General features: G+C 37.2%; 1 protein-coding gene across 1 annotated transcript in view; it reads left to right on the forward strand.

The window, feature by feature from the left end:
- The first annotated feature begins 743 nt into the window (after positions 1 to 743).
- The window catches only part of NOL10 (nucleolar protein 10), a 51,038-nt gene continuing 24,505 nt past the window's right edge, over positions 744 to 27,276 (forward strand). The window contains exons 1-13 of the mRNA XM_017818137.1: positions 744 to 844; positions 1,276 to 1,321; positions 2,054 to 2,152; positions 2,957 to 3,034; positions 4,798 to 4,835; positions 7,168 to 7,304; positions 8,042 to 8,107; positions 9,746 to 9,806; positions 10,317 to 10,402; positions 10,758 to 10,836; positions 12,012 to 12,161; positions 14,493 to 14,559; positions 19,896 to 19,948. Of these exons, the coding sequence (XP_017673626.1) occupies positions 779 to 844; positions 1,276 to 1,321; positions 2,054 to 2,152; positions 2,957 to 3,034; positions 4,798 to 4,835; positions 7,168 to 7,304; positions 8,042 to 8,107; positions 9,746 to 9,806; positions 10,317 to 10,402; positions 10,758 to 10,836; positions 12,012 to 12,161; positions 14,493 to 14,559; positions 19,896 to 19,948 (1,026 nt within the window). The 5' untranslated portion in view covers positions 744 to 778. The remainder of the gene's footprint in view (positions 845 to 1,275; positions 1,322 to 2,053; positions 2,153 to 2,956; positions 3,035 to 4,797; positions 4,836 to 7,167; positions 7,305 to 8,041; positions 8,108 to 9,745; positions 9,807 to 10,316; positions 10,403 to 10,757; positions 10,837 to 12,011; positions 12,162 to 14,492; positions 14,560 to 19,895; positions 19,949 to 27,276) is intronic.

A 27,276-nucleotide genomic window follows, 5' to 3' on the forward strand; every position in this document is an offset into this window, starting at 1 on the left:
TTTAGGACTTTGGGGGCTCCAGACATAGATAACCACTGGAGACTCCTGATGAAGCCCCTCATAGACCTTGTAAAGATGTGTATATATGCTAATAAGTGTTGGGAAATGTCATAAATGTGTAACAAGAATGTGGGGAATGAAAAATGAATAATCATGTAATGCAGACGTAAGCTGTAGTGAAGATACCTCTGGGTGCACTTTGGCAAACTGATTCCCAGGGCACCGGGCCTGCTGTGATCATGCAGTGCATCATAATAAAGAATGCCTGCTTTCTAAAACTCACAAATTGAGTCTGAGAGGTTTCTTTTAAGAGCCGATTTTAGGCAACAGAAGCACCAAGACTCACGTGACGGACACCTCACTGGCACCACAGCCTGTTAGATGCACACCCTGATGGCACCACGACCTGCCAGACACCCGATGGCACCACGACCCGCCTGGTGGACACCTCAGTGGCACCACGACCTTCCAAATGGACACCGCAGTGGCACCATGACCCGCCTCGCTGACACCCCGAAGGCACCACAGCCTGCCTGACGGACAGACCGGGCCCTTCCCGTGGGAAGCCGCAGCAGCGGAGGTGTTTCGCTGTGAGCTGCGGCGCCGGCAGAGCTGGCTGTGCCGCAGGATTGCTGTACTTCCCTCGCTTCTCCCCGCGTGAGGGAGGGGCAGAGCCGCCGACCCCGGGCCGCCCGCCCCGCGGGTCCCGCCCGCCGGCGGAAGCGATCCCGCCTTCCGCTTCCCCTGTGCCCGGGAAGGGGCGGGTGCGGCCGCGGCCATGCAGGTCTCCAGCCTCAACGAGGTGAAGATCTACAGCCTGAGCGCCGGCAGGAGCCTCCCGGAGGTGAGGGCGGCGGGGGGGACGCGCCCGGCCCGCTCCGGGTCCCGCAGCGGGAGCTCGAACCGCGCGGTGCCGGGGCTGGGCTGAACCCCGGCCGGCCCGGCCCGGCCCGCCTGCCCGGCCCACGTGCGCTCCTTTTGGGCATCCTCACCAAAAAACAGCCATAAGTGTTCGTTCAACTAAAAATGCAGTTTGAGTGCGTTAGTGCTCTGAATGTAGGTCTGTTGTTCCACAGACCCTTAAGCAGCACGACTTTGTAAGTTTTCTTGGTGTGCAGTCGTTAAACTTATCAGTGGAAATTTGTAAAATAATCAAGAGAAAAAGAATTAGCGCGCTAAATGTCTTATGCTTCAAATGCTTGGATAAACTTTAAATGATTCTCAGGTTCCTGTGTGAATAATGAGCTTAACACTTATGTATATATTTGTTTGCAGTGGCTTTCAGACAGGAAGAAAAGAGCTTTACAGAAGAAAGATGTGGGTGAGTTTTGCCCTTGCGGGGTCTTCAGCTTTATACATACACAACATTCAGGTCCAGAGCAGATACTTCACTGATATGAGGAAGTTATTTCTAGCTCATATTCTAAAAACTACAAAATTAAAGCTACAAATAGTTACTTTGACTTATATAGCTTTATGGGAACAGAATATTACCAGGGGTGTTTTAAATTTCAGACATTAAAATATTTGAGTTGTGGATTGTACAGAAATGTGATGGATGAATTCCATGTATAGCTTATGATAAAGTCAGACTGTAAACTCCTCTGTGTTACTATGCTAATCTTAGAACGCAGATATAATCATTTTAGCCCAAACTTGTCATAGGAAATAAAAATGACTATTTGGAAGTATAGGAAGTGTTGTATAAGAAACTTAACCAAGAGAAAAATGCATTGTTAACAGGAGATGGAATACATTATACAGCATATTAATTGTGTAAAATGTGTGATGAATATTTGCTACTACATTATATAAAAATTTGTTACATAGTTACCTCAGAATAGTAATTTACTTGGCACAGAGCTAGCCTGCTCCTCAGTGTTAACAGACTGTTAGTCTGCTTATAATGTGTTAGTTAAAATATTTAAAAGATAAAATATCTTTAAAACATATTCCTTATATTCAGTTAGCTCAACATGCTTCCTTAAGAAACCATTATAATTTTTTGGACTGATACAATTGTGCTAACTTTGCAATTTTTTTTTCTTTATAGATATCCGTAGAAGAATTGAACTTATTCAAGACTTTAAAATGCCCACAGTTAGCACAAAGATTAAGGTATCAAGAGATGGACAGTATATTATGGCAGTTGGTGAGTTAACAAAGTGTCTCTCTGTAGCAGAGGCCAAAGGTCCTAGAAAATCTTGACTGCAGAATGACTTTGGGTTTCAGGTAGAATTGATAAGAGTTCATTAAATGTAACATTAAATGCAACACTGAACATAGTGTTGGAAGTTTACTCCTAAGGTGTGATAGAATGGCTGTATTGGTAGTGGTGCTGTGGAGCAGTTTTGTTTAGAATACAGAATTCTTAGAAACATAAAATGGTTTGAGTTGGAAGGGACCTTTGAAGATCATTTAGTCCAACCCCCCTGCCACTGGTGTTTATAACACATATAAAAAACGAATCTGTTTATAATACAGTTAAAAACTAAGTTCTGAATTATTTTTATTCTATATATGTAAATTTGCTTTAAATAACTTCTGAATATCATTGAGTGTTGTTTTATAGGATGTAGGATAATGCTGCATTTTGTAACTGTCAAAACAGAATCCAAACATGAGTATTTTAGTAGGCATTAATAGCATAAGGAGCCTTGGTCTTTCAGGCTTACTGGAAGGTATTATTAATTCTGTTATGATGTACCTGGTAATCAGAAGAACCTGCATACAAGGAGGGTGCTTGCAAGCACCGAAGACAAAAATCAAGCCATAAGCTTGTGTTCCTAAGAGGCATATTTTTCCAGTCACAGAGGCTTTGGGAAGATCAGAATACTTATGGTGGAAATACAGTAAAGCCTATATATGTAAGATACTATATGTTTTTTAAAAAATGGTTTAATGTTACTTTTTGTTTAATGTTTCTTTTAAATTAAACATCAAATTGTTCTTTCAGGAACTTACAAGCCAAGGGTCCGCTGTTTCGATACCTATCAGTTATCCCAGAAATTTGAAAGATGCTTAGATTCTGAAGGTTAGTATAAACTATGGCTGTTAACACAAGATGTCTTTCATACATAATTCAGGTTGGACTAAAGTACAGATTTCTCTTCCTGTGCTGAGGGGACAGAATGTACCTTAGGGGAACCCAAGAATCTGGAGTGAAACATCCCCTAGTCTTTATCTCTCTATTTTTTCCTTGTCATCCCACTTCAGAGTTCTTTCTACTCTTGTAACGAGTGGTGTGGGGAATGTAAGATTTACCTTGAGCCAGTAAGTGTGGGGCTCAGAGGGTGAATGTGGCTGAAGCCTGTGTTCTGTTTAGTGAATGTGACATGGGTACAGTGCCTGGGTGGTTGCCAGATCTCCCTTCTTTCCCCTTCTGTGAAGCAGTCAGGTAGGAGAATGCACTGTGGTTGCTCAGTTTTCTCCCTGGAGCCCAAGCTCAGTAGATGAGTTACAGGATAAAGGGAATTCCCTGAGGGGTAATTTTGTTTGGTTGGTTTGCTTTTTTTGTTTGTTTTCTTGGAAACAAGGTACTTAGGAATAGATGGTAGCATGGCCAAGGCCCTAACAACACCTTGTTTGCTATTAATTTGGAGGGAGAACAACTGTGGTGAGGGAAGCAAGGAGCTACAATGGGAAAGGGAGAATTTTAGAGTGCCTGAGTTTGGGTTTGTTTGGTTGGTTGGTTTTTGTTGGTTGGTTGGGTTTTTTTTAAGACAACCGATGACTGAAAACAAATACAGAGGTGACCAAAAGAATGAGGGGATAAGCATATTCATTACAGAAGAACTGAACTGGTCTAACTCTGATGTGCGTGAAACTGCTGTGAAAAATAAAACTCGAGAACTGCTGAATTAGCTCAGGAAAAGGGTAGTAGAGCATGGGGGTGGCTTTTTGCCCTCTGCCTTAGGACTACAAGGAGTGACATAGGGTGAAGGAACAGTGCTACAATGCAGTAACAGGGGAGGTGGTAGGGCAGGGTTTCAGAGAGACTGGGGAGAAAAGGTATGGCAAGAGTGAGACCCACTTTGAAAGATGGAGTTATTGTAATACTAAATGCTTGCTGGTAATTAGAGCTTAAATTAGACCTTAAAGCTTTTTTTTGAACTGGCATCTTACTAGACTGCAGAAGTATGTTTCATTTGAAGTATAGCGTAGAGTCACTTCAGGTAACTTTAAATGAGTTATCTCATTTATATGGAACCAATTTAGCTGAAGCAGCTGCTCCCTAATGTTCTCAACACAGCTGATTTAAAACTAGGCAAAGTTCAATATGTTACGGAGTTCAGCATGAATAGTAGCTTTCACATTTGTGATTTTTTTGAGACTTAGAACTTTTTTTTGTGGAAGAGTTGACCCCTTAGAAGGACAGCATGTGCCAGTTTATGCGTATGTGTCCAGATTCACGTCACATTTTGTCACCTTTGATGGCGTACCAAAGCTCCATGGACCACACACTCACCAAAAACCATTTGATTAGACCTTCCCTGCACCAATAAAATACATGACTGAGCAATGTGTTGAGGAACATGTCAAGTATACAAGAACGATAAAAAGATTACAAGATGCTTCATATATTTCTGAAGTTTTAGAAACTACTTACTGTTTTGCAAATGAAGCTATATAATTAAAGATCTTATCACAGTGCCTGCTTTATGCATTGACACCTGTGGGGAATACTTACATGACTAAAGATTAGCATGAGTGCAAATGTTTTCAGGATTTATGCCAATGTTTGCAAATAAATTTGCTTACTTAGTTGACTTAAAATTCTCTTGCTCTCTCCTCCAGTGGTTACATTTGAGATTTTATCAGATGATTACTCAAAGGTATGTCTGATGTTTTCAATGTATAAATGAAAAAATTGTTTAGTATGTATATTAAAATGCATTTTCATATATAGTAAAGGTAGTCAATCAACACAACTTTTGGAACAAAAGGTTTTTTTAAAGAAAGCAAATAGGATAAACATTTTTTGTAGCTTTAAAATGTTGTTTGTTTTCTTTTTCTCTTTGTATTATAATTTGCTTTACCACTTCTAAAGTCTTTTCTGTAGTATAGAAAAACTTCAAATAATGATCTACTCTACAAACAAAATAAGGTAAAAAATGGAATTAGCTCTTCTTTGTAGTATAACGTTTAGTCACAATCCTGTGTGATAAGTGGTACATAGATACACCATTTTTGAGATGTGGGATAGCTATAGGTAAGTTAATAACCTGATTTGTCAGTGTTGTTGTAGACATGATTATGAGCATATTAATGAGGCAGAAATTGTGGAGAGAAGTAATGTCCTTTTTTAATTTTTTTTTTTAAATTTCATTTATTTTTAAATTAAGTGCTGTACCTGAAGGAATCACCTGAATTCTTAGGACCATGAGCCATTTTTCAGGCCCAGTACCGTTAAATATGAAATTTAAGCATATGTAATTTCATTAGGACAAGCCATTTTGTTTTGTTTTGTTTTGTTTTGTTTTGTTAAGTGTTTATTTTACTACTTTTTTTTTCCGTGAAGAGACATTACCATTTCAGGAACAGGTTTGTTTTAATAAATACTCTGTTTAATCAGAGACAAGAACATCTAGCCTTCTAGCTTTTCAAAATGTTTCCTGTGAGATTTCCAAGGAAGTGCATGAATTTAAGTAGCAGAAGATCACAACTGGTACTGTGCTGTACTTGTCTGTGGGGAAAATCTTTCTGGTTGTACAGACCAAACAGTTGTTTGTGAGACTGAGACATGCTGTGTTCTCAAATATGTTTCTGACTGGTTATGAACAGAATGGCTCTTGTGTGTTTTTAACTATTATTGGTACTATATTTTAGACTGAAGCCCTGCTTTCTCAACTTAATACAACCTTGTTTTCAATTTTATTTTCCTAAAACTTAACAAATCCTCAGAAAGAAAACTTAATTTCAAGTAGCTGTCATGATGTTGTGGACAGTTAGAAAGAAGGAACAATATTTGAGAAATTATACTTGAAATTCTTAGAATCATGAAAGTATTGATTGGAATTGGACCTTCATATGTCATTTACTGCTTGAACAGTTGTGTCAGAATCTGCAAGCATGGTGGTTCCACAAATTTACTGCATAAATTGTTGCCATGCTGCACTGCCTTGTCATAAAGAATTTTCAGTTCCTGTCCAACCTGCCCAGGAAAATCTTAAATTTTTACTGTTGTAAAGATAACAGATATAAAGTAATTTTTGTACCTCACCCTTCCTGAGCTTCTCATCCTTATTTGTATTCCTAACAATGTAGTTCAGCAGTAGAAAAATTGAAATTTTCATTGTCTACTGTTTTTACAAGATGCATCTACTACATATGCTAAACTTAACTAGCACTTTTGTAATCTAAGGTAAGTAGGGATGAGGCTCAGAGTCAAAAGTCAGCCTGTGATTATATGTATCATTTGTGGCATGAGTTTGGGCAAGGTCAGCTCTGCCTCCATCATACAATGCCTGGGTATGGTTTGAAGTACAGTGTGAGTTAACAGGTGGGGTGGGTGATACTGTCTCTGGAGTGGGAAGGATTCCTTCATGTGGATATGTTAACTTGCCATCAAGACTATAACAGCAGGTTCTGGCCTAGTTTATTTACTGGTACAGATCGAGCCCTCTGATAATGCCTCTCTGTGGGCTTTTTGCAGGACTGAGATGTTTTGTCTAAGTTTCAGAAAGAAACAATGTTCTTCCTCCGTTAGCAAACAACAAAAATGCAGAAAGACCATTGGTGTAATTTATTGGAACACTCTGTGCATCAGGTTGTGTAGTTCATGTACTTAGTACCTGTGAACATGCTGATGTCTGCATAGCATCGTACTGGGCAGAAATTGCTAACTAGTATCTTGAAAGAAATACAGATGTTAATTTTGGTGCAGCAGAACCCTGAGGTAACTGTACTGCTTCTGATTGCAGAGTCACTTTCAGGGTATCACATATACTCTTATGAATATTCATATAATGTATATTAAAAAAAACTCTTTGCCATGGCTAGTGAAAATGATGAAGCACTAGTTGATTCTATCATTTTAATAGAACTTGTTTAGGTTGTGATGAGCCCATGTGAGCTTGAAAAAAAATCACTGGAGTTTGTGCTGTAAGGCAAGTTGAGGAGATTGCTGTTGTTTCTCTCTTTCAGTGATTTCTATTTTATTTTCAGATTGTCTTCTTGCAGTGTGGCAGGTTTGTGGAGTTTCATTCACAACATGGCCATTACTACAGGACAAGAATACCAAAATTTGGTAGAGATTTCTCTTATCACTATCCATCTTGTGACCTGTACTTTGTAGGAGCGAGGTAATAAGTGGATTATTTTGTTTCACTTTTGTTAGCAATGTTTTCCAAGAATGAAATAAACATTAAAATGCTAGAAAAGTTAAAAAATGGAAGAAGTGGCAATTCCTTCCAGATTAATAATGGAGACTGTGAAGAATGGAAAATGTAGGAAAAAATTCAGTTTCTTGTGCTGTTCTAAGGCTTTCTTTTCTTTGATTCTTAAACCAGGTACATCATGTATTTGCAAATTTGTATTAAATATTGCAAGTCAGTGCTAAATATGCTAAAAAGTGTTTAGCATCTAGGTAATGAAAATTAAATAATTCTTTCTATTCTGGTTGGTGTTTTGTTGCTGTAAGGTGTGAGTTAAATCACGTAATTGAGTTTGTGAAAAGACATAGTAAAAATAAAATTAGGTCTTTGGGGTTTCAAACAAAATAAGTAGAAATTCAAGATGTAGCTTAAATCATAGGAAGTTAAAAAATCTTGAGAAATAAACTAATGTATCCTTTCACTGGAAAAACAGTAATTGGTAGGATATTGAAGTATAATAAATATGCTTGGTGAACATGCACATTTTTCTCTGTATTTTTAACACTGAAGTATAGATTTATCTTGTTGTAGATTGTGAATTTTGAAAATTGTGTATTTGGCAAAATTAAGCTGTGAATAAGAATCTTTACAATGCCTGAGAACTTAGAGCAGTGCTTTTCAGTATTTGTAAGAGGCAGGAGTAATTCTGGATTTTTATTTTGTAGTTCTGAAGTATACAGGCTAAATCTGGAACAAGGAAGATTTCTGAACTCCCTGCAAACTGAAGCTTCGTAAGTTATCTGTAATGCATGACATCTATCTGTCTTCTTTCCACCAGGTGGAAGCAGACTACTAGCATGCTCACCAGTACTATCTCTGAACACTGCCCAAACGCATCGCAGAGTTGAAAGGGAACATATGCTGAGTCTGAGTCTCATTTCATTTTATGTTCTGTAATTTTTTTGTTCCATTTTTTATGTTTAATTGAGTTTTCTTTTGTGGATATTTTAAAATTGCTTAATATGAACTTATAATAGGCAGTATATAACTTGATTTTAAGAGCATTTCATTAAAACTTTGCCATTACTGCTCAATTTAGCCATCATATAGAGATCTACCCACAGGGTACGTACTTTCCTAGACATGTCTTTGTCCTTCTGCTCTTGGAGTAGCCCAGAGATATTTTTTTTATATCTCTAGCATGTGTCTGATTCTTTTGAAAACTGTACCAGAGCAGGAACTGAGCTTCTTTCATGTGGGGAGAGGTAGATGAGAAAACCAGACTTGACTAGATAAAGTTGCTAGTTGGTGGCAACAGCTGGTGTTCAGTGGGTAGGATGGCTTAATGGACAAAGAAGTATTTGGCAAGGCACAATAAGGAACTGAGCACCAGGAAAAAAAAGAGGGAAATTCTGGAGTGGGAGGGATAAGGGTGTAGTGTAACATTTGGATTAGAGAGATGAGGCTTGAAGTTGTGAGAAGGTTTTGAGGTGGGAGAGTTGGATGACTTACAGAATTAGAGGTGGAGAGCTTTGAATAGAAGAAGTTGGAAAGCACTGGTGTAAGTGGTATAGAGAGAAATATTTGTACTTTAGAACAGTTGTTGAAACACGAGGCTCTGAGGTGCTCTGTTGAGAAACAGGATACTTGGGTGAGAGAAAGGAGAACAGACCATTCATCAGACAGAATGTGCTGGAGATCTAAGCTTTAGAACATAAGTAATCAGGAAGATCTTTTGACATAATTAAAAACAGAGAATCATTTAGATTGGAAAAGACCTCTAAGATCATCAAGTCCAGCTATTAACCCAACACTGCCAAGTGCACCACTATAACCATGTCCCCAAGTGCCACATCTACACATCTTTTAAATACCTCCAGTGATGCCCCTTCCCAGGGTAGCCAGTTCCAATGCCTGGCAACCTTTTCAGTGAAGAAATTTTTCCTAATATCCGATCTAAGCCTACCCTGGCACAACTTGAGGCCATTTCCTCCTGTCTGTTGTGTTGTTTAAGAATATAGTGGAGCAGAGCAATATGGCAAGGCTCGGTGGTATGTGGTGGATATGGGCAGAGAAATGTAGAATCATTCAGGCTGGAGAGAACCTCAGAGCCCAGGCTCCTGCTCAGGGCACGGTCACACGGAATTCAGATGAATTTTCCCAGGGGTGTCTAGAAAACTTCAAAGATGGAAATTTCCAACCCTTTATGGTCAACCCATTCCAGTGCTTAAATTATTCTTACAACTTAGAAATATTATCTTGGCATCCCTTTAAGTATGGGAAGCTGCTATTGCGTGGCTGTCTGTCCATCCCTCCAACTTTTGCTTTTCCAGGCTGAGCAATAGTGTAAATGATTACAGAAATCTTTTTAGCTATTCATGTGTTAAATTATTCTGAGGTCATTAAACTTGCTCTTTTTTCTGTTTTAGAGAGAGTAATGTCTGTGACATAAATCCTGTACACTTTTTGTTTGCTATGGGGACAGCTGAGGTAAATGTTTGCATTTCTTCTATGAAAAGGGCAGTACTGTTTGTTTCATTTTTATATTAGTTTGCATGCGGATAAGAAGAAATCATAAACCTAATTTGTTAATTTGATTTCATTTGCTATGTTAGATATAGATCTGTTAAGGTGACTTTTTAGAGTGTAGTGCAGATAAAATATCTGAGTTACTTGGTTGCTTAGATGCTTGAGATTTTGCAGATGGGAGAGAAAATAATGTTATCTTGTTTTGCAGTGTAGCCATCTGTAGAAATTAGCTAGCATGTGTACCCTATTAATCTTAGGAAAATTAGCATTAATTATTTTGATTCAGATCACATTTTAAAAAATAGAAATGAAATGTGTGCAGCATGTACATAATTATTAGAACAACTCCTGTCAACCTAGGAAATTTTGTTAATTTTTCATATACTAAATAATTTATAATTTTATTTAAACATTTTTAGAATACCAGGCATCTGTTGTGTATGCTTGAACCATATTTTCTAAACTGTTTAGGGTAGAGTGGAATGCTGGGATCCTAGAACTAGAAATCGAGTTGGGCTGTTGGACTGTGCTTTAAGCAGTGTGACAGCAGACACAGAGTGAGTAAAGTCTACCTTTTCAAAGTGTGCTCTTTTGGTTTTTTTCAGTTTTGCTTTTAGAAATCAATCCCACTTTGCATTAAAATGACCTGCCCATGGTCTTCTCATTTCTAGTGTGAATAAAAGGTTTTCTTAGTCATAAAGCAGTTCTCTTAGTCATTGATCTGAGTAGTACTGGCTATTTTTCTACACAAACACAAATTGTGAATGTAAACAATGCAGTTTTTTGAAGTAGTATTTCTGAGCGATACCTATAAATTATTTTACAGTAATTATCTTAGCTATTTTTAACATTAACAAAATTATTTGCAGCCTTTATTGAAGAATGCTTAATTATAATCATTGTGCTTTGCAGGATAGATGGTTTGCCATCCATTTCAGCACTGGCATTTGATGGAGCTTTGAATATGGCTGTTGGAACATCTACTGGACAGGTAGATTTAACTTCGTCTACAATGGTTCTTAGGAGATCCTGTCCTTGCATTTCCCAATCCAAGTCATGCATTGAGTGCAGTTGTTGTAATGTACCTATTACTGCAAGTATTTATAAGACTATAAATTATGTATGTAGAGTAGCAATAGTCATACTTCAGCTGCAATTTAATTTTGTCAAGTGGTCTTTCTTTTCAGAACACTCTAGGGACCACTTAAAATCATCATAACCTACATATGATATAACTTCAGATTTGCAGTTTTCTTATGGCTTGAGTCAAGTATATGGGGAAATTGCTGCTTTTTGAGACTATCAGTACTATCTCAATGCAACATATGTGGTCTTCCTTATATTGATGGTGGCTAAAGAAGCAGAAGTGATTGTCTTCCAGCTGCTGCTTTTACTGTCTTATCTTGATATGAAGAATCATTTCAATTTATTTATTCATTGTTGCCATCATATTTATAAAGTGAAGTGTGGGGATTATGTGCTGCCTTCATCAGTATAGTCATGGGTTTAGTAAACTAGCTTGTACAAGAGCAGATATGTGTGTAAGAATTGTGTGTCAGACAAGTTTTATTGGAGATTGTGTTTTTGATTAAACCAACTGCTAATGTTATTTTTCCCCAAAATTATTGGTATTCACACTTTACATGTGAATGGTTCAGGGTCTTTCTCAAGTCCCATAGGAAATTTTGGAGATAAAAATACAGGTTTCTGGAATATGGGGACTGTACTCTCTACTTTCCTTAACATAAATTTCACTGAGAGAAAGTGATACTGAATCTGGAAGAGAGTCTGAAAATTTAAATTGTGTAAGAACAGCACAAGAATCTGAAAGTGAAATATTAGTAATTTTGAAATACTAAGAGTCTTGAAAATGGTTCATTTTATTCCATAGAAATGAAAAAGTCTTTAGAAAGATGGTGAGGTCTTAAATTCAGTAATTTTTCTAGATTGAAGCATGCTGAGGTTAAAACACATTGCCAGAATAAACTGACCTCACTTAATAAGTTGTTTTTGTTTTCAGAATTTAAAATTATTTATATAAATCCTCTCCATATATTTAAGTAACAAAATCTCAAGTTTAGTTAAATATTTAGTGAAGATCTGGTGGTTGTGACTTCTTCATGATCTTACAATATTATAAATTTAATCTATCTCTTATTTTTCAAGGTTTTATTATATGATCTCCGGTCTAGTAATCCATTAATAGTCAAAGATCACCACTATGGCCTGCCTATTAAATCAATTCAGTTTCAGCATCAGTTGGATTTAATTATCTCTGCAGATTCTCGAATCATAAAAATGTGGAATAAAGATACAGTAAGTGGTTTTAGGTTCTTGCATTCAGATTTTTTTATTTTTTACTTTATTTGGGTTTTTTGTTTGTTTGTTTGTTGTTTGGGGTTTTTTGTACAGTTTGAATAAGCTGAAGTTCAGTGTAGGAATTTGAGTTTTTAATGTGTCATAATTTACATACCATTTTGTCCTGTCTGACTACATCATCATCTGGGAAGTTATTCAACAGCCTGTCAGGTATAAAGATATGGTCTTAGGGCATTTTTAGCTGTTTGTACATGTCTGGCCAAGAGGCTTTCAGTAGAAGGATTTAAACATAAAAAGTAGTATCTTAGCCATTGCCCTGGTTTGTGTATTTCTCCAAGTGTGCTTGAATACATCCAGTTACTGTTTTTCATTACAGAAAACATGTTCATTTCAATTCCCTGCTCAAAAAAGGGTTCATTTCAAAGGTAGATCAGTTAGTTAATGGCCTGTTAAAATTAGGTGCTGCTTATTTTCACAGAAACCTATTTGGATACTGAAGCAGATACTATGCCTATATCCTAATAACATTAATATGTCTTATGCCATATTAATGGATTAAGTTGCAGTAGGCAACGTCTTTATCCCTGCCTTTTGCACCTTTTAAGTGAAATTGAAATCTCTAATTTTCATAACACTTTCTTTCAGTATATTATGCTGTCATTTTTCTTATCTTTGGGTCAATGGAGCTTGCACAAAATACATTATCCCAGAGATTCACACTAATACTGTTGTAACGTGGTTCGGTTTGAGGGGCTATATTGTCATTGTATTCCTTCTAAAAAACATGCTCCATGTATGCTTTTCTAACTTTATAGTGAAGCATACCAAGAGCAGTTGTAGTAGGGGCTTTTTTTCTGATTCTTTCAGGCAGTCATTTCAGTATTGTGTTGCTTCATGAACTTTCAGCAGCCTCTTATTTTTTCTGTGAGCACAAGCAGTATTTTGTAAGTTCCTCTGCAGTTAATTTTTATTGTTTGAAAGAGCAAATAAATTATTGATTATTATTTAAAACATCTGCAGGGGCCTCTCTCCATTTTTCCTAGGTATGTATATTTCTCTCGTTGAGAATGAAACACTGTAAGGTTTGTCAGGTGGCCTCTGGTGGGAAAGGGAGGGTTTCTTACTGCTGGAAGGCAAAGATAGCTTTGGACTCTATCCTAGAGTATGTTCCAGCTGGCTCCACCTCTCCTAGATGCTGGTTCCTGACTATCTCTGGCTGGGAACCAACTGCAGAGGCAGACTTTGGGGTGGAGAGCATATGGCTTTGATACCAGAATAGCCCCATGCTGAGACGTGCCTTGGGGTGGGGAGCACGAGGCTTTTGTCTGCTGAGGCCGGGGTGGAGGAGGACTCTTCTTAATCATCAGGGAGAGACCAGAGGTGGGTGGGGTAACAGCGTGTAACTGGGAGGGAAAGGAAGGGCCCAGAAAGGTAGGTGGGATTGCTGCAGGGAAAGAAAAAAGAGGAACAGGATCAAAATTTGCTCTGTTCCTGTCCTTCATTTAGAACCGTGTAGGCATGTACTCTCATGCTTCAGATTATGTGGCCCAGTTCTCAGAGACTCTTCCTTTGCTGGCTGTCTTGTATGTTGGCTTATAAGAGCACCTGTATTTTGTCTGGGTTTTTCAGACTCTGTTCCAATTTTTATTATTTTGAGAATGTTGTTTCCTGCTTTTTCCTCTTTCTTAAATAACCTTTATAGCTTCAGTTCTGATCTAAGCTAGATATCACTGGATGCTGTACTACTTTTATATTAAGACCTCTTTAATGCTGAGTTTATAAATTATAAATAAAGTGCTGAGCTATAGTACATTTCATGTAGACATTAGCAGGGTGGAAGAACTAAGCTCCAAATTCAGATTCCATTCCCAATCCGTTGTTTCAGCCAATCATACTTATAAAAGTAAAATGATTTAAAACTACCACATTCACAGCTGAATAAAGTGAGGGTTACGCTGACAGTGTGCCAGGAACTTAAAGACCTTAGCCCCCCCTTTTGTATAAAATAAAGTAAATCTGACACGTATATTTTCAACACACAAGTGTGAGCTGAAAAATTAGAAGTGCCACTATACATTGCTGTATCTTCAGTAACCAGTAGGCTGTGCTTCCTTGTAGGAGATTGGATCAGAGATAAAATGCAATACTGAGTTCCTTGTGTTTTGTTCAGATATTTAATAGCATTTTATTCTTCTGCAAAGTCTGTTCCATCTTCATTTCATCATGTTTCTTAGCTTCTGTAATGGCAATTCTTAAATGTTTAGATTTACAGAGTTTAATTATATTGTTTGGAATTCTTTATAATGCATTTTCTTCCTACAATTTCAGGGGAAAATATTTACTTCAATGGAGCCAGAACATGGTATCAATGATGTCTGCCTGTATCCAAATTCAGGTATGTTAAGTATATTAATGTCTTGTTAAGTTCAAAAGGAAAAACGTGTGTTAAGCCAAGCTGTGATTTTTTTTTTCTGTTTAGATTAGACTTAGGACTACTTTCCTCCTTATGACAGAGCTAGGAATAAAGGATTACTTGCTTGTTAGTGTCCTTGTTTCCTCTGCATCTGTATTATATCAGAGCCTCTTTGCGGTTAGAAGCTGCTGTGCTGTTAATTGAGTGATTGACCTCTTTTACTCTTTCAAATATCTCAAGTGATTAATTTCATAAGAATAGGAATTTTGGCCTATTGTCTAGGCTAAGTCCCAGATGAGTTAGAGCTTGCTTTCTAGAGCTAGGAAAAATCTCTTTACAGCAAGTTTAGAGATTTGATCTTTCCTTGATTTAGATACAGCACTTACTGTGCCCTCCCTTATGTTTAATAATTTGATTTTAAGTGTAGATTGCTAAGTGCATAGATTTGCATTCTTTTTGTGACTGTTTCCAGATTTGTTGCATCTCGTAATGTTACATTTAGAGATCAAAACTGAAGGTCACTTTTAGCCAAGGTTTCCGGGACCTATCTTACGAGTAAAAATATTTTACGAAGTGGTGGTTGTATGTGCATGTGTGCTTTGGTCGTACTTCAGATTGTAACTGGCCTTAATTGTCTTGCTCAATCTGAGTTGCTTTAGTTCTTAACTACTGTGTGACATGTACTTCCTTTTTAGAAAGCAGAACTGAAAAAGATGAAATAAGTTAGGACCACTAGGATGGCACAGAGCAAAATTCTTGAAAGAGAGAATGCCTGTATTGCAAGCTCTGCTATTATCCTAATTTTAGAGAGAGGTAGCAGTGAAGACAGAGTGACTTGGACTTTGATTCATACTAGCAGCTCAAATTTAAGATTGTAGATAAGTGAGTTTGAGATTTCTAACAAGTTAAAACTTATCTTTGTCTTTTCTGCCAACTTCAGTTAAGAATGTGTTGGGTGGTTGTTTTTTTTTTTTTGGTTGGTTGGGTTTTTTTGGTTTTGTTGTTTGTTTGTTTGTTTGCTTTTTTTTTTTTTTTTTGGTAAGATGATCACTTAAATACTGATCCCTGATGAGATGGTGGGAATTTTTGACCTTATGGAGCAGGGTACATGTTGTGTGACCTGGTTGTATGTATGAGTTCATGTGGGTGTATTTGAGAATAACTGTGTGGTAACAGGGTGGAGTGTGCAACATGGACATAGACAAACCTGATCCCTCATCCATAGTGGCTACAGAGAGAGGTCATTGCAGGAAATTATCATCAGCAGTTCACCCAGGTTTCACCTTCAATGACCTTATTGGTTTGATCCAAAAGAGAACCCAGGAGCAAATTATCCATGCAGCATTGATAATGCAGAGCTCATCACAGGGAGTGAAACAGAAATAAGTTATTTGACGATGTAAAATCTTAGTGTAATTTAGGTTGGAAGGTACCTCTGGGAGTTGTGTATTTCCTACTCCAAGTGGGGCCAACTTAAAGTTAGATCCAGCTTTGAAGTCTGTCAGGTTGCTCAGGTCATAACCAGTCAAGTTTGAATATGTCAAGGATGGGCATTACCTCTGTGGTATGTGGACATGCCTCGTGTGCTTTTGCAGAAATGATTTTCATGAGACTGCAGGAAGAATCTTGTAGTACAAACAATTGAATTCACATATCTCCCTAATGTAACTATTGGACATTGCTTTTCATGTGTCTGCGATCTAGATCTAGATTGTGCATTTCAGTCCTGTGTCCCACATCTCCTCCTTAACAAAGTTCTGCTTTTCTTACTGTTCCTTCGTCAGCCATGTCTATAGGGGGACTGGTTGATGGCTTTTTGTAAGAACTGTCATGGGATGAAAACTAGGTTGTATTTTATAGTCATATGGAGACAGAGGGGAAAAAAACTAGAACATGTTGCAGTGGAAATTGGGAGATTTAAGCTAAGGGGTGATACTTTGCATGTTTGTCATAAATACTGTTGGACTAGAATTTAAGATGCTTAGAGCCACCTCATGCTCATTCAGAATTTAAAGAATAATAATGATTGAACATCTGAAAATAAGGAAATACTTTCAGTAAGATGAGCTTACAGTTGTGGAAAGTTGGAAATATAACATGATTTAAGTGTCAGTATGGCTTTGGCTCAGTGGTCTTATTGGTGCCCCAGCATTCTCAGAGTACTAGTGAATGCATGGCACAGGAAACCCAGGAAATCTTTGCCTAGCTTGTGTTTTAACTCTTCATGTGACACTGCTGCTCAGAAAGCCCAAACCCCAGTCTCACCCTTATGACAGTTCTAACACTTCATTGTCACAATTATAAAAAAATTAAGAAAAAGTGAAACTACATTGCAACATAAAATATTCGGAATTCTTTCTGAAACAATGAGTACATCAGTGGACAAAGGAAGTGTTACAGGTGTTCATCTGGACTTCTGTAAGGCTTTTGACACAGTCCTCCACAGATCGGAAAGACATGGATTTGATGGGCAGACTGTTCAGGGGATGAGGGGTTGGTTGGATAGTCTCATCCAGAAGGTGTAGTAGTGAACAGCTCAATGTCCAAGTGAGATCAGTGACAAGTGGTGTCCTTTAGGGGCCCTTGATGGGACCAGTGTTCTGTAATATCTTCATCAGTGACACAGACAGTGGGATCGAGTGCACCCTCAATAGATTTGAGTGCTGCTTTTGACACACCTGAAGGATAGGAGGCCATCCAAGAGGACCTGGACAAGCTTGAGAATTGGACCTTTGGGAACCTGAGGCAGTTTAATAAGTCCAAGTTTAAGGTGCTGCACTTGGGTCGGGGAAACGCCTCGTATCAATAGAGGCTGGGGGATGAATGGATCAAGAGCAGCCCTGCTGAGAAGGACTTGGGGGTGCTGGTGGATGAGAGGCTGGACATGAGCTGGCAATATGTGCTTGCAGCCCAGATAGCCAAACTTGTCCTGGGCTGCATCAAAAGCAGTGTGGGCAGCAGTGTTTCTGCCCCTCTACTCTGCTGTGGTGAGACCCCATGTAGGGTCCTCAGCACAGGAAGGACATGGACCTGTTGCAGCGAGTCCAGAGGCCACAAAAACAATCAGAGGACCTCAGCACTTCTCCTGTGAAGAAGACAGGCTGAGAGAGTAGAGAGTTGGTGTTGTTCCGCCTGGAGAAGAGAAGGCTCTGCGGAGACCTTATTGTGGCCTTTCAGTATTCAAAAGGGGCTTATAATAAAGATGGGGACAAACTTTTTAGCAGGGCCTTTACACTATGATAAATGGTTTTAAACTAAAAGGGAGAAGATTTAGACTAGATATAAGGAAGAAATTCTTTATAATGAGGGTGGTGAATCACTGGCAGAGGTTGCCCAGAGAGGTGGTGGATGCCCCATTCCTTGAAACTTTCAAGGTCAGGTTGGATGGCACTCTGAGCAACCTGATCTAGTTGAAGATGTCCATGGTTGTTGCAGGAAAGAATTGAACTACATGACCTTTAAAGGTCCCTTCCAAACCAAAGTGTTCTATCAATTATGGTAAACTGTAGATCAGTATACTGTGAATTATTCTTTTTTTGGTGGGAGTTTCGTTGTAGTTGTGTTTTTTTAACCTGTTTTACCAACCAGCTTCGATATTATTACCTTTCCCAGGGAGCAAACCCTTGTGTATATTTGACCAAACTACATGATGACAAACTTTAGTGGATCTTTTAATAGTGTTGAATATCTTTCTCTAATCCCACATGCACAGAATGGGGCTAGGGGAAAAAAGGTTTACCACTTACTGAGTGGCCTTTAGTCAACTTCATTTAAGTTGCAGAATATAAATAAAATGTGACGGCATCTTCAGTTTGTAGAAGTCTGTGCCTCGTTTGTTTCAATTCCAGAGTCTGGTTTTGTCCTCCTTTAATTATTGGTGGAAGACTCTCAAAGAGGAGGCTTTCCCTTTACTGTCATCTTTGAAGCACCTGCAGAATTAATTTCTGTCTTTATTTCTAGTGATTCATATTCAGTCAATGGAGTAATGCTTTGTCTCATGAAATAGTGAGCATGCTGTTAAGAGAGCATGTAACCTATATATATACGCTATACTATTGTACTCTGTGTATATGTATTTATATATACTATAAATTCTTGCCTTTTCCTTAAATTGCCTGCAAACCTTTCCAGATATAGGTTTAGCCTCAGTTTGCTGACTAAGCTTTCACAAATATCTTGATTTGCCAGGAAAGCAAGACCCCTTTTTTCTGACATTTTAAGTCCAGCTGCATTGTGTATTTATAATAAAAGGATTAGGTAGGAAGGATTACTCCACCCATGTTAATTGCATTCCTCTAGTTGGGTGTAAATTATATTTCTACCCTCTGGGTGTGTAGTAATTGACCCAATTATTCATAGTCTCAGTGGCATATGTTAACAGTTCTTTCAGATGAGAATGTTATCTAATTTGATGACTCTTCTTCATATTCAGTCTCTTGTATTACCTGGTGATCAGCTTGGAAAGATCTTCATTGGAAAGACAAAATTGAGATAAATATAAAAGTGTATGCCAAATATACTTATTACACTTTTATGTAGAAGGAAACTGAGAGTATTTCTGATTTAGAATTGACATGAAATCTTGTAGTAATAGGAGATTTTCCACAGATTTTAATATTTCTACAGTAGTTTTTTATATTCAAATTTATATTATTTTATATTCAGTACTTAAAACCCTTATTCATGGTGTTTCTTGGGTATATTCAAAGATATTTCAAATTTTACATTTACCCTAGTTGGCTAATATCAGTAATATTACTGCTTTTGAAGCCACAGTATCCTGTCTCTCATTTTGTGTTGAGAAGGTGCTGTTGCCTTGATTTCCCAAGATGAAATATGAATGAAGGTGTAAACCATGTTGTGATTTATGGCTTTGTTTAGACTGTGGGTGTATGTTTAAAAATAAAACAAAAACCCCAAACCCTCATATGTTAGTAATGCAAGTCTATGCCTAAGGTAGGTTTTAAGTGCAATACTAACTGGGTTTGCTCTAAACATTATTATGGAGTGAACTGTTTAAAATTGTTATGAAAATTGGCAGCCCACATTTGTCAGGGCTTAGTGTTGCTTGAAGTGGTGCTGAACAGTTAAGACAGAGGACGAAGGGGAATGAATATGTAGGAAATGAAGCTTTGTTAGTTATGCTGCTATCAGACATTTCTTTCCGTGATGTTTGATGCAACAATTCATTATAGATCTCAACTAATGTTCCATTGCAGGCCAAGAATATGTATTGTATTAGCTTTTTTTTTTTTAAAAAAAAAAGTAGTGTTATCCTTTTATGACCAATATTTTTAAATGTGGAAATCTCTTTTTAGGAATGCTAATGACTGCCAATGAAGCCCCTAAAATGAATATCTATTATATACCAGTAAGTAATACAAATTGTTGCTGATATTGCTCTTGAAAGACACAGTTGTTTGGTGCCATTTAGGTATTTTTGTTGAAAAATTACTTCGACAAATTCACATCTACATTCTCTGACCTGTCACGATAAAGTAAATTTAAGTTAACCATAATTTATTAATGTAACATTGATTTGCTTAAAAAGCAGCCTGTAATTTGCCTTTTGCAACCAGTTCCAAAACTGACTAGTGACCACAGAAAATTCTGGTGGAGCTTTACTGGAAAAAGTAGTGTTTTTGATAGCTGATTAGAAAAGAACTCCTAAATAGGAACTATGTTTTTCAAAATAATAATTTTGCTTTTTTGTGAAGTATTTCATTAGTGCCTTTAATACGTGGTATATACTGACACAGTCATAGCAGTAAATACTCTCTCTTCTGACAAAGAAATGCTATTGTGTGGCTTCAAGTATTGCTCTTGGCTGTAGCTTCTGGTCAATGCCCTACTTCATTTGCAGCTTTTCACTGGATAAGCTCTTCACTTGAAAGGCTTAACTGTAGCTTTACCTATATATTATATCTCTGCAGATTGGGTTTAGGGAGACTTAACAGCAAGCCTTCTGGTGTTAGGGGATGGTACAGAAAATTACACCTGTTTCACTCTTGGTTTAGTTTCTACAGTGCTTTCTCTAGGGGGTTTTTTGTCCTGGTAGAAGATAAATAATAGCATATCTATATAAATGTTACACAGAGAATAGCTGACCAGACTCTAAAAATACGTACACTTCTTCTTAAGTAATTTTTGCATTCTGGACAAACTGTAAAATTTATTAATATTGAAATATACATTTAACTGCATTTTAAATTAGCCAAAAAGTCTTCATTCAGATAATTGGTTTAAAATTAATCTAAATATAATTTTCTTTAGGTCATGTCTGGGTTGTCCTTTCGCCACCTCCACCATGTATGATCTTTCTTACATTTAAGATGGAAATTCATCAGTTTACACTTCTCCTTGTACAATAGACACTATATACCTGTTGTATATTCATGTCCAAACACAGCAGTATACCCCTCTAAACAATTCTACAGTCTGGTTATATTTACTTATATTATTAGATTTTTGCATTTAAAAAAAGGTAAAACTTTATACATGAGTTCCACGTGTGTCATTTATGTCAGGTTGTTCTTTGGATGTAAATTACCTATTTCTCTAATTCATCTCTAACCAACTTACATCTTGTTAACTGTTATCCAAAGCTGTTCCATGCTTTGGATAACAAAGGGGGACAAGAAGTATTTATGACAAAGTATTAGCTGTTGTTAGAAGCTGAACACTTTATTTGCTTGACCCTTTGTAAGATTGAGAGAGTAGCTCTCCAAGCATTTTTTTAATCTATCGTTACTTTAATTAATGGATTAGGGAAGACAAACTCCCATATTTTCAAAGTCTGAATTTTTAAAACTAGAATGGACTAGTTACTCAGTTTAAGTAATTCAGATGGAAAAAGCATTCCTTCTGTCACTAAAGGTAAGGTTCAACTTCTCTCTGAAAATTGTGCACTGAGGTTTTTTTTAAATGCAGGTGTGAATGATACATGAAGTCAGCAGCTATAGTACATTAGAGGTGCATATCCAACTTCGCCAAAAAGTTATTTCATTGTCTTGATTGTCACCACTGATGAACGTTTGTTAGAACTTGTTCAAGCTAGTATTATTTTGAGCATTTTTGCACATATTGTAAATCAAAATGAAAAATACTTATTTTTTGCTCTCAAAAATCTCACTCTCATAGAATCCTCCATGAATACTTAATTCATGTTTCTGGAGTCAGACAAGTAGTTTTTAGCTAAAAACTAAAAGCATTCCGTGATCTCAGATCATACTGAGATATGTTATTGCAAACATGAATACTGACTAATACTATCTAGTATTTTTGCAGCATGCAGGCTATTACAATGAAGATTATCATAAATCTTTCCTTAAACCATCTTCCTTTGTCACCATTCTCTGTTTATTGGTACCTGAGTCTGCCTAAACTTGTTTGGATCGTACCTTTTCATGAGTTTTACATTCACAGTGACACATGGGTATACAAATGGACCCAAATGATGAATATTAAAGCATAAATCCAAATAGGAGTTCATTTCTGTAATATTGTTGTGTACAAGAAAATTTAAAATTTAATTCAAAAGCTGCTATCCAGATTAAATTTCGGTTTTGGATAAGCTAAACTTCTCCAGTTTGTGTCAATGGCTTTGAGTTTGAAGGGTGCTAAAGATACCTTAAATACTGTCATGACTTTGTTAGTTGACAATCTGTAGTTCATTTCAAAATATTTAATACTTATTTTAGAAAATAGAAAAGTTAAATGTAGCGAGAAAGAGTTACTTTGAAATAGAGACAGAAATCTCACACTCTAGTCTGACTTTTTTACCCTGTCTGCATTTTTACAGGCAAGACTGAAGGGGCTGGCATAGACAGTGCTGTATAATTGAAGGGTTTTTTACTGCATTTCCTAAAAATCAAGTATGTAGCTTTCTAAATCTGTTTTTGTTGGCAGTTTTGGTTTTTTTTAATCTACCTTTTAAATGAAGAAAATATAAAATGGGGCAGTTGTGTCAGCCTTAAACTGCTCCAGGGCATTTGTTATTAAGGAAAGCTCAATGTTATTAACATGTTCATGTTACAGTTTTATTCCTTGATCTTTTGGGCTAGTTATTTGAGCTGAGAGATGCACACCTGTCCTTTCTGTGTCAGTAGGTTATTAATACATGGGGTTTTTTCCATCCTTGGAACACTTAGTAATTTCCCTGCACTGCCAAGATGAGTTTAGTTGAATGGGTCTTTGGAGCAAAACTTTAAAGAACCTGATCTCTTTTCATGGTCTCATTTTCTGGCCTTTTCTAAGAACTAGAATTCACATTTTTTTCAACCAGTTACTTAATTTTCTATTTGTTTGTTTATTTTGAGATAGACATATATACAGTTAAAACTGTGTCCTCTGCCTTTGAGATGGTGACAAGAATTAAGTTATAAGTCTTCTTGAATTCCACAACAGAATAAATGCCTGGGGGAAATGTTACTATTGTAAAGGACAGTTGTGTTTCTTGGAAGTACTTCTGTGTAAATAAAATCCATTTAATTGCCCTAGCCCCTCATTGCTCTGTAGTGCTAGTAATTATTCTCTTGTTTTAAATCTTCACTGGAACAGCTACAAGGAGTTGCCATGGCTCTATGGTCAAGGAGGATACTTAAAATCACAAATGTGTGGTGATGTGCTCTGTGTAAGAAAAATTCAGATGGGTGCAGACAGACCCAGCATCCTCTGTCCTTGATTGAAGTTGGCCAGACAGTGTAGGACTAATATACCCTGCCTCTCAGCAGGTTTTATTAGTGTGGGCACAGTGCTGTACTAACACAGCTACATGACTGCTGAACTAGAGCTGGCTTGTGTCCGGCCAGCTTGGAGTACGGTCTGACTGAGCTCATGTCTGACTGAATTATCTGTGTGCATGTGCCCATTCTCTCCATTGTTAATGCCAAGGCTGAATTTCCATTTCAAAACCAAAAAATTGCTCTCTTGAACTTCAGGATTATAAAACATTTGACAATGGGTATCATAATATTGTCTGTAAGTGAAATCGCATCAGCTTTTCCTGAAGAATTTTCATCAAGGTAGATATGACAGTTAAGACTAGGAATGTCTGAGAACACTATGCATTTCTTGTAAAAAATCACTGCAGTTGTTTCTTTTGTGTGCAGAACTTTTAGTAGAGGAAATAGAAGGTTATTTTTTTGTTTACTAGAAAGGACAGGCAGGTTTGCTTTTAAGTGATAAGAAGATACCTTACATAGCTACACACTGCAGAGCGTGAGCAAAAGCCAAATTGAATCTGACCGTTAAAATGAAATGTTTGTTTTACATGGGTAGCATCTTGAGTGGCTTACCTTAGAGACTTTGTTTTGTTTTATATTTTGGGCTTTAATGAGGGCAAGTGCCTCTGACTGGAATTGGACTGTTTGCCAATAGTTTAATAGCTTACTTGCAGTTTATGCAAACATTTGGAACCTACTTTGTGCCAGCTGGCTTCCTGGTACATCACTTTGATGTGTGCCTTGGGAAGGTTGAAATGAAAGTTGTGTGTGCCTTGGGATAGTTTTTAGACTACTGACTCAGAAACATAAGTTGAGTCAATAGTGCAACCTTGTCCTGGCCAAAGAAGTGAAGAGAGGCAGAAGTTCCACTGACATATGGTGGTCCACTGGCCTGGGATCTAAGATGAGTCAGATTCTCTTTAGTTAGGGCTGTCAGCTTCCATGACATATAATGTTCTCTTTTCAGATTGTACAGAAACCCTGCTACATGTCAGCTCCTGGATGCTCTGGGTGGAAAACAAGGGGCATAGATGTTTCTCTGAGTGTTTACTACTGGTTACATGAACATGTCTGATCTTAGCACAGACATTGCAAATCAGTTGTCTCCTTTATTGGACTTGAAACTTTGGGCTACATTCTGAAACTGAAACTTGCTCTATTCATTAGCCTGTTAAAAGAAGAGAGCAATTAAGCATGTAATTAATTGAGTGTAATATTCTGTGTTCTAGATTTTTTTTGCTTTCCTGCAGTCTTGGCAGAACATTCCCTGTTGAGGCTAGAAGCAATGTACTTTTGGTGGAGCAAAGATATTAAGCTCTTTAAGAAAAAATAAATCCTGGAGCATCTCTGGCTTCTTTTCAGGTGTTTTTGGAAAAATCATTTGATATCCCAGCACTCTTATAGTTCAGGGCTGCAGGAGTTATAAACTGGAAATGTTTCAAGAGCAGTATTTCTTGTCTACTCAATGATTGAGTTTCTACAAGAGTATAAGGTGGTATACAATACCCACTTTGAATATATGGATCTCTTTATGGCTGGAAATATTATTAATTTTGTCCTCTTCAAATTGGGTGTCTTTTCAGTTAAACCAACTATTCCTGGTACTTCTTTCCTTTCCTTTCATACATGATATTTCAACTAATTTCATTTTTCTTTTTTTTTTAGATACTCTTCTAGCCTGGTTTAATTACTCTTTATCACCATCTTTTTGTTTTGAATATGCTTTAAAAATACTCATTCTTAAAAAAAGAGTATAGATTCTTCCTTAGATTTAAGAAAAAAAGTTTTAGAAAACCTTAGGAAAACTATTTTTTCCTTAATAATTAACCCTGAAATAACATAATCACAGATTAAGGCAACAACTCCTACTAGCTTATATGTTTTCATTTAATGCACTGGATATTTGATGACACAAATTGGTAGAGGGAACTTGTGCTAAAGGAAATGTAAGCAAAGGTAGTTTCTTAGTACTTTAGTTCATCCCCTTTATTTCTTTCTTGATAATAGGTTGGAATAGTTTTGGAATGTAACTTAAGGGTGGACACACTTTGGTTCAGTTGTGGGAGTCCAAAGTTATCTGCTTCTAACCCTATTTGTGGCTGAATTGACCAGAGTTGTGTTCAGCTCACTCACAGACAGAAAAAGCATTTACCTGAAATGGGTTAGTAGTTTCTGTCATTCTGGTGACAGAATGTTCTCAGTGGTACAAGAGGTTATGACCATCAGATATCAATCTTTACAGTCTTGTCATTTTTCACTTTAAAAGATGTGGGAGGTTACTCATGTGTTGTACTCTCCACACTTACCTCTATGGTCGTAGCCTTTCAGAATAGTTTTATCACTCTAAGATTTATGTTCTCATCCTTTCATTATTTTAGGATCTACTGATTCTCTTTTTTTTCTCTCTTGGGTCCTTATATGATAGGAATAAAAATAGTGAAAAACACCTATCCAAATCTTGTACTTATGCCCTTAAGACAATGTTCTGTGTAGTCAGCTACCATTCAGATGGTTTGTGGGTGCTGTTAGAGTTACAGTGAGAGGTCTTCTGAACTGACTTTTTGCTTCTGCATGATACAAGCTATGAAGGAAATGATGCAATTCTTTTTATATTTGTGTCTGGCATTTTGACACCAATAGAACAGATTTAGACTAGAGATACTAGAGTATGAGATTTTGATTTCTTTCAGGATGTTTTCGTGTCTTCTGAATGGCAGTATTGGGTCATTCTGCATTAGTGCTGCCTCAGATGTCTTGAAGATAGTATGTTGAGGCTCTGTTTTCTAGAAGACAGTTGTCAGAAGGCAGTTGTTCATCTCCTTCAGTACAGCCCTTACCTAAGAAGTTTTAGGTAAAGTGCAAAGCAGCAATGAAACTCGTTTGTGCTAAGAGATCTTTTCTATCCTGAAACAAAATATAGTGTAGAAGAACTTTTCATTCCCTGGGGGAAAAAAATATTGTAAAATAAAAATATGGTAGTTATGAGGTAGAATGGAAAATGTTGGTCTTAACCTTAGTTTGCTCATTTTGAGAACTGAAATGACTGGAAAGCAGGGTTGTTATGAAGCAATGTATTACAACTGTGCTTTGAGGCTGCCAAGTGTCAAAATAAGAAACTTCCATTAATAAAGAGACACTTGAGGACATCTTTGGCCTCTGAGCTAATTATGAGTTTTGATATATCAGTCTTGTAGAACTGTGTTTTTCATCCAGAACAGTCTCATCCTTCACACAGAAAATCGTGCAAACAGTATAAAAAGAATGTCTGTTGAATGATACATTACCTATTTCACAGTATTTACAAGCATAGGAAAAAAGTTGTTTATCTTCGCAAGCAGAAATGCGAGCTTCCTTCTTTTAACCTAAACACTTTCAAACTGAAAAATAACATGCTGGACTTATTCCCAACAGAGGATATCCTCCATTTCCCATGTGCTGGCTGAGACACACTTATCACATGTATATAGAAGGAAAACACCAATGTGCAGTAATCCAGAAACAATTTTTGGTCTTCCTGTGAAACTTGTTTTAGATGTTTTTTGGTGCTGATGATATAGTAGTTCAACATCATGTATAGACTGTGAAAGTGTATGAACTCTGTTCAGTGCTGTTGTGGCTGATAGCACTTCTTCATTATTTTTTGAAGAGACAGCAGCATGCTGACTGTTAAGTCCATACTTTCTTATAGCTTACATCATACCCTTCACAGAGCACAGAAGAAAACTCTTAAAAGCAGAAGTTGTATGGAATTATATCAGGTTATTGCTCTGACAGTTGATAGAAGACTCACATGTTTTTTAGTGTTGTAACTGTTTCTTGAGCAATTGGTAGTAATGGATCCTCTGTTCTGTTTTAAGAAACAGATTTTGAGGGGGGAGTGCGCTCCTCTTTTTTTGAACCTCAATTATCTGAAAGGTACTTTATTTCTTAAGCTGCCCTGTTCTTTCCTGTGGGCCATCTATTTGCTTGATTTCTG

This window comes from Lepidothrix coronata, unplaced genomic scaffold (assembly GCF_001604755.1).
Source record: "Lepidothrix coronata isolate B3197 unplaced genomic scaffold, Lepidothrix_coronata-1.0 Scaffold65, whole genome shotgun sequence".
NCBI lineage: Eukaryota > Metazoa > Chordata > Aves > Passeriformes > Pipridae > Lepidothrix > Lepidothrix coronata.